At 34.4% G+C, this 14,144-nt stretch overlaps 1 protein-coding gene across 2 annotated transcripts in view; it reads left to right on the forward strand.

The window, feature by feature from the left end:
- Lgr4 (leucine rich repeat containing G protein-coupled receptor 4) overlaps nt 1-13,326 on the forward strand; it is a 93,087-nt gene extending 79,761 nt beyond the window's left edge. For both annotated transcript variants that reach the window (XM_078046307.1, XM_078046308.1), the window contains 7 exons: nt 1,968-2,033; nt 2,741-2,812; nt 4,679-4,750; nt 5,064-5,189; nt 6,269-6,384; nt 6,652-6,735; nt 10,176-13,326. In XM_078046307.1, coding sequence (XP_077902433.1) covers nt 1,968-2,033; nt 2,741-2,812; nt 4,679-4,750; nt 5,064-5,189; nt 6,269-6,384; nt 6,652-6,735; nt 10,176-11,452 — 1,813 coding nt within the window. In that variant the 3' untranslated portion in view covers nt 11,453-13,326. The remainder of the gene's footprint in view (nt 1-1,967; nt 2,034-2,740; nt 2,813-4,678; nt 4,751-5,063; nt 5,190-6,268; nt 6,385-6,651; nt 6,736-10,175) is intronic.
- The last annotated feature ends 818 nt before the right edge of the window (nt 13,327-14,144 follow it).

The following is a 14,144-nucleotide window of genomic DNA, read 5'->3' on the forward strand; positions in this document are numbered from 1 at the left end:
TTTTTTTTAAATGAACTCTTTTGTCAAGGTTTTGAGGTATATTTCTTGTTTGTTCCTTTTGTATAAATGAGCAGGCATTTTGGTAATCAGGGAGGTAATGTGCATTTGAATTTGCTTTGGGGATTATGTATATATCATATATCTTGTGGCTTTATTTTGAACAAAGTAAAACCAAGCTAATTTCTCCCTTGATTTTTTTTTTTTTCCCTGCCATATCTTGACTCCTTGTCCTTATTCTAGTTTCCCTATGGGTGTCCTCTCCCCATAGCTTCCTGTTTTTCATCAGTAACCTAAGCAGAGCCTAAAGCTTTCTTAAATTTGAAATGAATTGAATATGCAACTTTCTAAAAACTTAAGCTGACCTTGAAAGTAAAAATAAATAAGTATTGTGAAAGTTTCACCAGGACACATGATTAAGTTACTAAGTTGTTAATAAGTATTCAGTGGCAGGAGATAATAACAAGGCAAGTGACAGATTGGATTAAGCAAGTAGTTAAGTGCTGTAGTGGAGTCTCAGACTTGCTGTGAGCATGAGGGAGAGCTGCAGTGGGGTTGAGCATTAGCTATTCTGGCATTTCATTTAATATGATTTTTTAAAAATGTGAGTAAGCATACCATTCCTCTTATAGCTTTTAAATTAAAGAACAACATAGAAATTATTTATGGGCATAAATAACTTTAGAAAAATACAAAATTTTTTAAAAACTTGCAATTTTCCACTTAAAATTTTTATGTTTGTATGTTTTATATATATATATATATATTTTTTTTTCTCCCTCCCTCTCTCCAAGCTTTTGGGATTTTATTTTTACCCATGTTCTTTTAAATTTTGACAATAATGTACCTTGATATAGATTTATTTCTCACTCATAATCCTGGACATCTGGATGCTCTTTCAATCTAAAATCTCATGCCCTTCAGTTCTGGACACTTTTCCTGTTTTGTTTTTCTTTCCCACTTCATTTTCTCCTTCCCTTGCCTGTCTATTAATTAGATGCTATAACTTTTAAAATGAATTTTTTAATGTTAACTATTTTCCATTTCCTTTATTTAATTCTACTTTCTGGATGTTTCTGAGGAGGCTCTCTTTCTCTTATAACAAAACTAAGTTTCTTGAAGAAAAGGTCTTTAGTCATTTCAAAGACATACATATATGTACATTGACTATATATGCATGTATTCTGTGTTATTTGTAGAAAAACAAAATTATGATTTTTTTATTAGTTGATCAAGACAATACAATGATCTTGACATATCATACATTTGATTCAAATAGGGTATGAATTCTCATTCTTCCACGTGTACAGATTGCAGGATCACATTGGTTATACATCCATGTATATACATACAGCAATCCTAGTGTCAGTTGTATTCTACTGGCCTCCCTATCCTCCCCCCTCCCCTATATGTTTTTATATAATATATTTTAACCTGTTTATATTGTCTATATTCTACAGTATATACTTGAACTTATAAATCTTAAGCCTATTGTAACTGAATTTTTCTAGAAACTTATGTCTTAGAGAATAACAGATGATTTTCTTTCTTCTTCATTTTTTTTTCTTTTTTCTTTTGGTACTGGGCATTTAACCCACATATACTCTACCAATGAGCTACATTCCCAGTTCTTTTTTATTTTTTTACTTTTATTTTGAGACTGGGTCTGACTAAGTGCTGAGTGTCTCCCTAAGTTGTTAAGACTGGACTTGAACTTGGAATTCTTCTAAGCTACCAAGTTGCTGAGTTACAGGTGTACACCACCATGCCCAGCATAGTTTGCTTTTCTTCCTCAGTCATATTTTTTCTTTCTCCTTCCACATTTTTTATTGGTACATTATAGTTATATGTAATGATGAGATTTTGTTGTTAGTCATATCGTTTTTTAGACATCTTAATGCTGCTTTAAGGACTTTTGAAAGAGTATTCTGATAACATTACATTAATTTGTTAATTTCTATTGTTTTAAGGGACTTGTCTTACAATAACATAAGAGATCTCCCAAATTTTAATGGTTGCCATGCCCTGGAAGAAATGTAAGTTGGCCTCTGATTTTTTACTGTGATGTATTCTTAGTTTGTTGAACATTTCCTATTTTAAATAAATGGTTTTAATACGAAATTAGAAATTTATATAGTGAGGTGTTTCCATATATAAAATGTCAAATTGTACCAGTTGCTTGCATAGAGCCAGAATTTATCAAGTCCTAGGAGAGTGGTCATACTTAAAAAACAAAACAAACACAGAAAAACTTATCCCGGCTATTGAGGGCAATTGTACATGAATACTGGTACTGTGTGTGTGTGTGTGTGTGTGTGTGTGTGTGTGTGTGTAAGAGAGTGTGACAGCTCTGGAGGAAATTGGGTTGAAAGATGAGAGAGAGGAAGGCATTTATTCTCCCCTTTCTAATCTTCTTCAACTTCCTGTGCAATTTGGTATGGTCTTGTCTGGATGTTTCTCACTGTGTCATCTTCCTTCTCTCATACTTGAGTAGGCTTCCAAAGAAATTTAAATAGTGAATCAGTTTACTCAGTATAATTTGGGACAGAATGTCAATTAGTCTAACCTTTTCATTTTACCAATGAGGAAAGAGAAGTTTTCTTAACTTGAAACAAGATTAATATATATTACATATGAATGGTTCTTTAAATTTAGAAAAAGATTAACTACGGTTATTATTTTTCAAAATAGAAATAATTTTTTCTCTCTGTTTTAAATTTTTTTTCTTTTTTTGCCTCTTCAGTTCGTTGCAACGTAATCAAATCTACCAAATAAGGGAAGGTACTTTTCAAGGCCTGGTATCCCTAAGGATTCTGTAAGTTTTTCTATGATTATTAAAGACAAAATTTTTGTCAAGCTACAAGTTAATATATCATGATTTCCATGTTAATGGAATATCCCATTTTAATAGCTATATGTAAAGATATGATTTATATTACATAAATAGTATTTTTCAAACTCTACCACTTGGTACTTTATAAATATCTACTTTCAGTAGTCCTTACTCTAGCAAATTGATGATATTGTACATTAGTGAGTGAAAAAAGTCCAGTGTATGTAACCTAAGCGATGTTGCTTATTTGTTTTCAAGTTATATTAGTGAGGTCTATCAATTCGTTAGGGTAAAGATAGGCAAATTACAGCCTGTGTGCCAAATCCAGCCTGCCTCCCATTTAAAAAATTTTTTTTTTTTTTTTTTATAGATGGACACAATACCTTTATTTTATTTCAAACCCAGTGCCTCACATGTGCCAGGCAAGAGCCGTATCACTATGCTACAACCCCAGACCCTGCCTCCCATTTTTATACATTAAGTTTCACTGGAACTCATGCAGGCTTTTTGTTGAAGTGTTATCAAAAGCTGCTTTTGTCATGTTGTGGCAGAGTTGAGTAGTAAAAATATTTGGGCCAGACCCCAATGTTCACAGACCCCTTTTCCAGGACATCTTTCATGATAAATAAAGCTCATAAACAGCAGAAGTACTAATTTAAGAAAATTATTTGCTTTTGAGTACATATTTGTGCCTGGCACTCTTCTAAGCCTGGTAATATAGAAGTAACTAAGACAAAACTTGTCACTAACAGCCTTTATAGAACTTCAGTGCAGAAAACCATATACTATATTACTTTTTAAAATAGAAAAAAATTTGAAAAATTGAAAGTGAAGAAATTTATATATATTGTCTGTTTTCCCAATGGATCCCATTTAAGAGATAAGAGACTAGGGGTGCAGCTCAGTGGTAGAGCTCTTGCCTAGTATGCACAGGCCCTGTGTTGTATCCCAGCACTATAGCAAAGAAACAAACAATCGAAAAGGAAAAAAAAAAAAAAAAAAAAAGAAAGAAAGAAAAACATGAGTTCTGCTGGAAAACATTTAATTGGTGGTTGGGTTTTTTCTGGACTTTTCTTTGTTGTGGTCAGTTTTTCTGTGGGCCTGAGAACCAGCTGGCTCCTAACTGCCATCACTTCTAGAGCACTGATAAGATATAACAATGAAAAACTGTTTTTTTCACGATTTGCAATCAAGTTTTTCTGTTATCCCTGAGATGTGTTATGGAATAAATTTATCCAATCTTTAAATGTCCATTCAGGCCCAATTTAAGTGTGGTTACAGATTTTTTCTTCGCTTTGTTAATTCTGTAATATCAGAATTCTTCAGGGTGTGTTCTTAAAGGTAGAGCTATCTCTGCTATTGATAATGATTTTTATTTCCTGCTTAGGGAAAGAATGATATCTGAAGCCCTATGGAATGCTTTTGTTTGCTTATTGATTATTTGTCTTCCCTCAGGGCCTTATCACTAACCTTTGAGAAGGCAAATAATAAGGAAGCAGTTTTTATTTTCAGCTTTGTCAAGAGTTGGGCTTTTCCTTCCCTGGTTAATACTGCCAAGAATATCATTTCATTTCTAATTTTGAACTGGTCAAAATGATAAAGTGGCGAAAATTCACAACTGATTGGAAATAGGTGCCAGCAAGAATTACAGGTGCAACAGTGTATTCTAAGAACTAGATTGTTGTAAAGGAGAGGCAGTCAACATAAACATGACAAATGGTTGAGAATCTTTGTTATCATATCAGCAATATGGTGTTAGTATCTCAGATTCTAAAGTGTGGTCTAAGTCACTAATTGGCATTTGAGTGTTTATTTGAAAAGATTAATGTGTTACTTTTATAATTGCAGAGATCTGAGTAGAAACCAGATCCATGAAATTCACAACAGAGCTTTTGCGAAGCTTGGGCCAATAACTAACCTGTAAGTAGAAAAATTATTATATTCAATAATATCATGAAAACAGTAAACAGTGTTATAGAAATTTGTTTTAACATGGTCAAATGTTTTTTTTTTTGTTGTTGTTTTTCTGTTTAGTGGTTCCCTTTTCATAAATGCTAAGCTGCATTGATGCAGTAACTGTTTTTTTGGATAAAAAGACACATTCTAGATCTATCATTTAAGCATCCATAAACTTCATTTTAGGAGTCTAAAATTTAGGATGTTAATATAGGTATGGATGTTTTTATTTGATTGCATCTTAGGGAGTTAACTTGAACTCTTATTCACATTTTAGAGATGTAAGTTTCAATGAATTAACTTCATTCCCTACGGAAGGCCTGAATGGGCTAAATCAGCTGAAACTTGTGGGCAACTTCAAGCTGAAAGAAGCCTTAGCAGCAAAAGATTTTGTTAATCTCAGGTATGTTTTTGCTTATTTTTCTTTTTCACTGGAGTTATGGTAGGCTCCCAAATTATACATTGACTTGGTTTTATGCTGTGGTTCCTAGATTTTTCTGGTGTGCTATAATTTAAAAGAGTTTTCTAACTCTTGCAAAATTGGTGAAAAATAGAACATGAGCATTGTTTCATAGTTGTTGAGAACATGACATAAAGCTCTCATTGCTCTCAAATAGTTAGTATCAGGTAAATGTTCATCAGAACTTTTTTTTTTTTTTTAATATAATGGACTTGTCATGAGCAACAAGATGCCAGAAGCCACTTAAGTGTGAATCTACAGAAAAATTGATACAATCCTTTAATACTTCAGAGACTTATGGGGGACCTTTATTAAATGTAGTAGAAAAAGGACTTGGGAATGTTATTGTGAGATAAGAAAATAAACACTTTTACTACATTTATATGAACCAGGTAAATTCATTTGATGGTGTAAAGTTACAGATTATCTAGGGTATTCATTTTAAGTGAAACTTTCAGTTTCATAGTGAAATTTATGATAAATTTGACTGGTTATGACCTATAAAAGAAGTCATAGCACTGGGGATTGAGCCTAGGAGCCCTTTACCACAGAGTCATAACCTCAGCCTGTTTTTTTCTCTTCTTTGTTTCAAGGCAGGATCTTGCTAAGTTGCTGAGACTAAGACTGACTTTGAACTCATGATCCTCTTGCCTCAGCCTCCGGAGTAGTTTGGATTATAGGCCTGTGCCATTGCACCTGGCAACGGTTTTACTTTAAATTGCAGTATTATTATGAAACTTTATATATACTTGATTTGCATCCACCTTTCTTAAGAGACACCTCATAGAAGTGGAGAAACTTTGTGGTGTATCTTTATGATCATTTTTATGAGCTTTACTAGAGTGTTTAACATAGATAAGGTTCCTAGAGGGTAAATGATCAAGACTAAAGTATACTTAAGATACTTAAGACTTTTTCTGACCTGAAGGTTGGGATTTTCAAAGATTAAAATGCTTTTTACAAAACAAAATTATGTCTATGAAGTTGCTACTCAGAATGTATTTTACAATTTTTTTCCCCAGGTCTTTATCAGTACCATATGCTTATCAGTGCTGTGCATTTTGGGGCTGTGACTCTTATGCAAATTTAAACATAGAAGATAACAGCCTTCAAGACCATAGTGTGACAAAGGAGAAAGGCAAGTACATGAACCTTTAGAAACAGAACACTCCCTAAGGCATTAATCAAAATGTATGTGTTGTAATCAGTTTGGGAAGGATCAATATGAAGTCTGTGAGAAAAACAGCCTTTCCTGTGTTACTGGCATATTTAATGTGTTATCAAGCCACATTTGTATACACTGAACGTTAACATCATGCAGGGGAGAGAAAATTGTGGGAACATCTGGGTTTTTTTTTTTTTTAACTTCCCATTTTTAATTCAGCATACTTTATTGTATTTTCAGGTACCACTGATGCAGCAAATGTCACCAGCAGTGCTGAAAATGAAGAGCACAGTCAAATAATTATCCATTGTACACCCTCAACAGGTAATGCTCAATCCATTTGGCTGTAATTTTTTACTTTAAGTAAACATTGGGCAAATATATCTAATCTTCCTGGCGATGGATATTATTTCTATTTTACAAGGGTGGGACTAGATGATCCTGTAAGGCCTTCTGATTCATAGTGTGTTCAGTGTACCAGCATCTCTTGCAGAATCTCAGGCTCATACCACTGAATCAGAATCTGCATAATAACAAGCTCTTCCAGGTGAGGGTCACGTACATCAAGTTGGAGAAGGAATTTCTTGATGGCCCTTTAGGTCTAGAACTAGTTCTGAAATAAGTCACTGTCCATAAAGTTTTTTTTTTGTTTTTATATTATTCTTTATTTATTGTGGTGCCAGAGATTGAACCCAGGGCCTCCAGAATGCAAAGCTTGTGCTTTATTACTGAGCTTTGTCCCCAGCCGCCGCCGCCTTCTTCTTCTTATTATTATTATTTATTATTTTATTTCATTTTATTTTTTGGTACCAGGGATTGAATCCAGGGTTGCTTAACCACTGAGCCACATCACCAACCTGTTTTACTTTTTCATTTTAAGGCAGGGTCTCATTAAGTTGCTTTGGGCCTCACTAACTTGCTGAAGCTAGTTTTGAACTTGTGATCCTCCTGCCTTAGCCTCCTGTGCCACTGGGATTATAAGCATGCACCTACAATTTATTTTTTTAAATGCAATCTTGTCTACTCTTTCTGATTTACTTCATTGAAGTTTTAGTTTTAGGAAAGTTATTAAATGATTCCAATATTTATTTGATTGTAGTGTCATATTCTGCTTTGTCTATCAGAGAACTTGGGATTTATACTTTTACTATAAAGGAAAGGTTTTAAATATTTTTTGTTAAATCATCTACCAAATAGATTCCTATTAGTATGATGTCACAGGCTGAACTGGCCATTAATTTGTGGGGCAGGAGGGTGACGGGGTACCAGGGATTCATCTCAGGGACACTCGGCCACTGAGCCACATCCCCAGCCCTATTTTATATTTTTATTTAGAGACAGGATCTCACTGAGTTGCTTAGCAGCTCAGTGTTGCTGAGGCTGGCTTTGAACTCACTATCCTCCAGTCTCAGCTTCCTGAGCCACTGGGATTGCAGGTGTGTGCCACCATGCCTGGGTTGGCCATTAATTTTATAACTTAGAATCATCAGTGCTGTGAATCACTAATGATTGATGCTGAATTGTGAGCTTCTTAAGGGCCTATGTATGTATGCTTTGAATATTTAACCCATTTCCTTGTGTGGAGAACAAACTTAATTTTAACAGATGAGTAGGTGCAACTAGCAAGAATCATTTATGTAATTTATTTAATTGTGCAGATATTAATTTTTGACAGTTAGGAGTACAGTTCACTCTCTTGCCCATGAAGGATTCGAGTGTTGGAGATTGTACACAGAACTGATGATTCAGTGAGAAGGAAACATTCTTTTTTGGAGGGGGCAGTGGTACTAGGGATTGAACCCAGGGGTGCTTAACCATTGAGCCACAGTCTCAACCCTTTTTTATATATTATTTATAGAGGCAGGGTCCAACTGAGTTGCTTAAGGCCTTGCTAAGTTGCTGAGGCTGGCTTTAAACCCATGATCCTCCTGCCTCAGCCTCCAAAGCCTCTGGGATTATAGGTGTGTGCCATGTCGCCTGGCAGGAAACAGCATTCTTTTGCAGTACTGGATACACCTGTAATTGGATCCATTCTGGAGGCTGAGGCAGGAGGACTGCAAGTGCAGGGCCAGTGTCAGCCACTTAATGAGACCCTCGCCAATTTAGAGAGATCCTGTCTCCAAATAAAAAATGAAAAAGGCTGGGTATATATTTTAGTGGTAGAACACCCCTGTGTGTTTAGTCCCTGTACTACCCTCCCCACAAATAAAATATGAGAAAGAACTTCCATTTTAGTACTTCCTGAGGGTTCGGAGTGAAATGAAATTTGATTAAAAAAATTTGTGTTCATTGAAAATCAGATAAATGGTGCAGAACTGGAGTTTCACTGTATATGTCAAATTTCATGACAGTTCAGAAAGTTAAAACATATCTTTTAGGCAATTGTAATACATAGTTTTCTTGTTCTTTATAGTCAAACATTTTCACTCCTTAATTATAAATGAAATATTTTTTATTTGTGACATTACTAGCATGTCAAAGTCAGTTATTAGAACTAGAAATTCAGCTACTAAGTGTATTCTTGCAATCCTATATATATTTATAGGGGTTTTATTATTATATAGGGGTTTTGTTTTGTGCCAAGCTTTGTCTGAATAGTTAACATGATTATCTACCATAACCAACTTCAGCAGGTTGCTGTTGAATGCCATAAGAAATTGGGTTTAAAATGTTACAAATCTGTGTATATACATACATATACAGTTATAAAATATATAGACAGCTGGGTTTATAGCTCAGTGGTAAATGGTAAAGCTTTTGCCACGTTTGAGGCACTGGGTTCGATTCTCAGCACCACATATAAACAAACAAACAAACAAATAAATGTTGATCAACAACTAATACAAATATTTAAAAAAATAAAATACATAGGGATAAGGAAGGAAGAAAAAAAACTAATATCTACTAAAGTTCCACTATGTGCCCAGCAGCCTGCTTAAGTACTTATGTATGCAAATTTACTTAAGCTGTCAACTGTATTAAGTAGGCATTATTATCTACATATCAGAAAATGCAACTTATTAGGCTTAACTGGCTTTTTTAAGGTAAGAGTAGCAAGTTATAAACCATCTGATTCCAGACCCTCAGTATTTTAAGTATCTTTTATGTGCTAGATACTGAGCTTTATATTTGGTATAAGAAAAAATAGAGGGCTGGGGTTGTAGCTCATTGGTTGAGTGCTTGCCTGGCATGCGTGAGGCACTGGGTTCAATCCTCAGCACCACATAAAAAATAAAATAGATCTTGTGTCCATCTACATCTAAAAAAATTTTTTTTAAAGAATAAAGAAAAAGAAAAAGTAGAAATTTTCTTGGAAATATCTCTATATGGCCTTTCCAAATAATAAAAGAAACTAATCCTGGTTATGTTTTGTTTCAGTACTGGAGATTGAACCCTGGGGAGCTTTACTACTCAGTACCCTCCCTCGAGCCCTTTTTATGTTTTTAGTATGAGACAGGATCTTGCTTAGTGGATGAGGCTGGCCTTGAACTTGCCATCTTCCTGCTTTAACCTCTTGAGTCCCTGGGATTATAGGTGTGTGCCAGTTACACCCAGATATTAAGCTGCTTAATTTTTAAAATAGCCTAGTCTGTGACTGAAATATCTTAAAAGCAATGTTTTTTTTTCCAGTTTGGTGGTTCAATTCAGTTAGGTAGCTGATTTATTCTAGATTCAACCATCATTAGTCATTCTATCAAGCATATTATATGAAATATGGTATTTTCTAAATTGTCTTTCATGTTTCTGTTTCTTTTTCATGTTAGGTGCTTTTAAGCCCTGTGAATATTTACTGGGAAGCTGGATGATACGTCTCACCGTGTGGTTCATTTTCTTGGTTGCATTGTTTTTCAACCTGCTAGTCATTTTAACAACCTTCGCATCTTGTACATCACTGCCTTCCTCCAAGTTGTTCATAGGCTTGATTTCTGTGTCTAACTTATTCATGGGAATCTATACTGGCATCTTAACTTTTCTTGATGCCGTATCCTGGGGAAGATTTGCTGAATTTGGCATTTGGTGGGAGACTGGCAGTGGCTGCAAAGCAGCTGGGTTCCTTGCAGTTTTTTCCTCAGAAAGTGCCATATTTTTATTAATGTTAGCAGCTGTTGAAAGAAGCTTATCTGCAAAAAATATCATGAAAAATGGGAAAAGCAATCATCTCAAGCAGTTCCGGATTGCGGCCCTTTTTGCTTTTCTGGGTGCTGCAGTAGCAGGCTGTTTCCCCCTTTTCCATAGAGGGGAATATTCTGCATCACCCTTGTGCTTGCCATTTCCCACAGGAGAGACGCCATCATTAGGATTTACTGTGACCTTAGTGCTGTTAAACTCACTAGCATTTTTATTAATGGCCGTCGTCTACACTAAACTTTACTGCAACTTGGAAAAAGAAGACCTCTCAGAAAACTCACAATCTAGCATGATTAAGCATGTTGCTTGGCTAATTTTCACCAATTGCATCTTTTTTTGCCCTGTTGCATTTTTCTCATTTGCACCATTGATCACTGCAATCTCTATCAGTCCTGAAATAATGAAGTCTGTTACTCTGATATTTTTCCCATTGCCTGCTTGCCTAAATCCGGTCCTGTATGTTTTCTTCAATCCAAAATTTAAAGAAGACTGGAAGTTACTGAAACGACGCGTTACCAAGAAAAGTGGATCAGTTTCAGTTTCCATCAGTAGCCAAGGTGGTTGTGTGGAACAGGATTTCTACTATGACTGTGGCATGTACTCACACTTACAGGGTAACCTGACTGTATGTGACTGCTGCGAATCTTTTCTTTTGACAAAGCCAGTATCATGCAAACACTTAATAAAATCACACAGCTGTCCTGCATTGGCAGTGGCTTCTTGCCAAAGACCAGAGGGATATTGGTCTGATTGTGGCACACAGTCAGCCCACTCTGACTATGCAGATGAAGAAGACTCCTTTGTCTCAGACAGTTCTGACCAAGTGCAGGCGTGTGGACGAGCCTGCTTCTATCAGAGTCGAGGATTCCCTTTGGTGCGCTACGCTTACAATCTACCAAGAGTTAAAGACTGAACTACTGTGTTTGTAACTGTTTCCCCCATCAACCAAATTCACAGTGTTTATAGAGTGAACCCTATTCTGTTCTTTCATCTGGGAAGCACTTCTGTAATCACTCCCTGGTGTCACATAGAAGGGGAAGGTGGCAGTTTATTTCTCAAACCTGACATTTTTCAAAGAACAGGTGCCTAAATTATTAATTGGTGAAAAATGCAATGTCCAAGGAATGTGTGGTCTATTTGAAACAGAACTTGAAAAGGATTTTGGGTGTGGTATAGCAATATAACTTTTAGATTTTTCAGATCCATAAGGAGCAAATTTATACCTACTTCTGAATTAAGCACAAAATAAAGGACAGCTGTTAATATTTTTTAAAAAGGTAGTTCAAAATGTGACTTTATATAACTGACAAAAAAGTCTTGCTAATTTTACCTAATATTTGATCATTAATCTCAGGACAACTTACTACAGGGCCAAAAAAGGGATTGTCTCCCAACTAGAACTGTGAGAGTACACATAGGTGTCATTGTTTTCTATTTCCACTTTTACATGAGAATCATAAATTTCGTTCAATTGCTTTATAAATCTATATAAACCTGAAGATGTTTTAAAAACCATATTAACAGCTGTTAGAATAAAAAAAATCAGTACATTTGTTTGGGGTCATTTTACATTGCTTTGTTTCGCTCACCATGATTTTCACTGTTTTGCAGTTATACTACTAGTACAAAATAAATGGCTAATTGATGTTTGAGTTTAAGTAGATTTGGCTACACTACTTACTAATGAGATTTTAATAGTACCTAAGGGATTTGATGGCTCCATGTAATGTTCCCATTAATAAATGCTTCTTAATATCATTGGTTCTACTGATATTTTCCAGTTTTGTTGGTATGTCATCTATTTATAGTTTGGATTATAAAGAAAGTAAACTGGGGTCATTTTTTTTTTTGTAATTGGAGGAAGCTGAAAATAATTATGACACAAAGCACTTAAATTTATTTCTTAGTGAACTGGATTCTCCTAAACTTATGTTATTACTTGGAAGGTTCTATAAAATTTTCCCATACCATGACTTACAAAAAAAACCTATTCAATAGCTCATATGCTGAGCTCTGGTTAGACTAGACAGACATATCATTAAGGAGGGGAAAAGGATAAGGCTTAGTCCTATGTCTTTGAAAATTAAAAATTTTACCTGATTCTCATCTAGGGTCTTCTGCCATGTTTTTTTGTGGAGTCTTAAAGTTATAATTGCTCGATATGTTTTTTGAACAATGTACTAAATAGCAAACCCACTGCCATATTATTATCCTGGATATACTAAAAAAAATTAAGCTAGATTGCAGTTTAATAATTAAACTGTACATACTGTGCATATAATGAATTTTTATCTTATGTAAATTATTTTTAGAACACAAGTTGGGAAACATGGCTTCTGTTCATTTCGTTTAATTAAAGCTACCTCCTATAGTGGCTGCCAGTAGCAGAATGTTAAATTGTGGTTTATATACTTTTTTCATTGTAAATAGTCTCGGTTGTACATTGTCAGTGTAAAAACAGAATCTTTGTATATCAAAATCATGTAGTTTGTATAAAATGTGGGAGGGATTTATTTACAGTGTGTTGTAATTTGTAAGGCCAACTATTTACAAGTTTTAAAAATTGCTATCATGGTTTGTATATTTACACATCTGAAAAATATTAAATCATAACTCGGTAAGAATCTTAATTAAACTTGTTTTCTCAAAATTCAAGTTATTGAAAACTTTTCATTCATTTAAAAATAGAATAGCAGATATATAAAATCTGTGGTAAACTGTGCTATATATTGTATGAAATACAATATTGTACTCTATGTTTTGAATTATTAAAGTTTCTAGAAAGCAGTCTATTTTGCCTTAATTTGTAACTAAGTATGTTAATGTATTTACTTACTATTATGGAGACAAATTTAAAAACTTTTAAATAGAAAAGACAGTATTAGAAAAAATGTTGGAAGTAACCATTAGAAAATATTGTTTGATAGTTATCTGTAAATATTTAAGAACACTTGGCTGAAACTTAAAACTTTTATCCTGTCTTAAATCTGAACTATATCCTGGAAAACATATTGTGAAATGTAAGTGAATACCACTAATTCAATCTTTATTTTAAAGCAAGTGATTAAAAATATCTACATGATATTAATTGTAGTCAGTTGCCTAAAAACTTAGTATTACAATCTCCAAGCTCTCTTTGGACAAATGAGAAAACAAAGGGTTTAATGAAATTTAAGTGAATCCCTGAATCACAGCAAATTAGATCCCAATCAAAACTTAGTTCCTCTTAATTTTGGACATATTTTATGTGTTTGTATGTGTTAATAAGTGTGTATGCCTCTTCCCGTTTTAAACTTCATATGTGTTTGAAATTTTCACAACAAAAAGAATGGTTTAGGTACCCCTCTCCCTCTCCCCTTCCCATGCCCACCACCCAAAACCACAACACACAGTAAACCCTGTTTCATCTTCACCTTATTCACTAGCCCCCTCAATTCTTCTGCCTCTTAGATTATTTTGAAGCAATCCAGACATATTGTTTCATCTGCAAATGTCTAGGAATAATTATTTTTAAAGCTAACTAAAAATGGCATGATTTTTGTAACAATGTCATATAGGAATTTGTAAGGAAAAGTCATTCTTCACTTACACACAGGTTACAGAAC

The sequence above is a fragment of the Ictidomys tridecemlineatus genome, chromosome 4 (genome assembly GCF_052094955.1).
Source record: "Ictidomys tridecemlineatus isolate mIctTri1 chromosome 4, mIctTri1.hap1, whole genome shotgun sequence".
NCBI lineage: Eukaryota > Metazoa > Chordata > Mammalia > Rodentia > Sciuridae > Ictidomys > Ictidomys tridecemlineatus.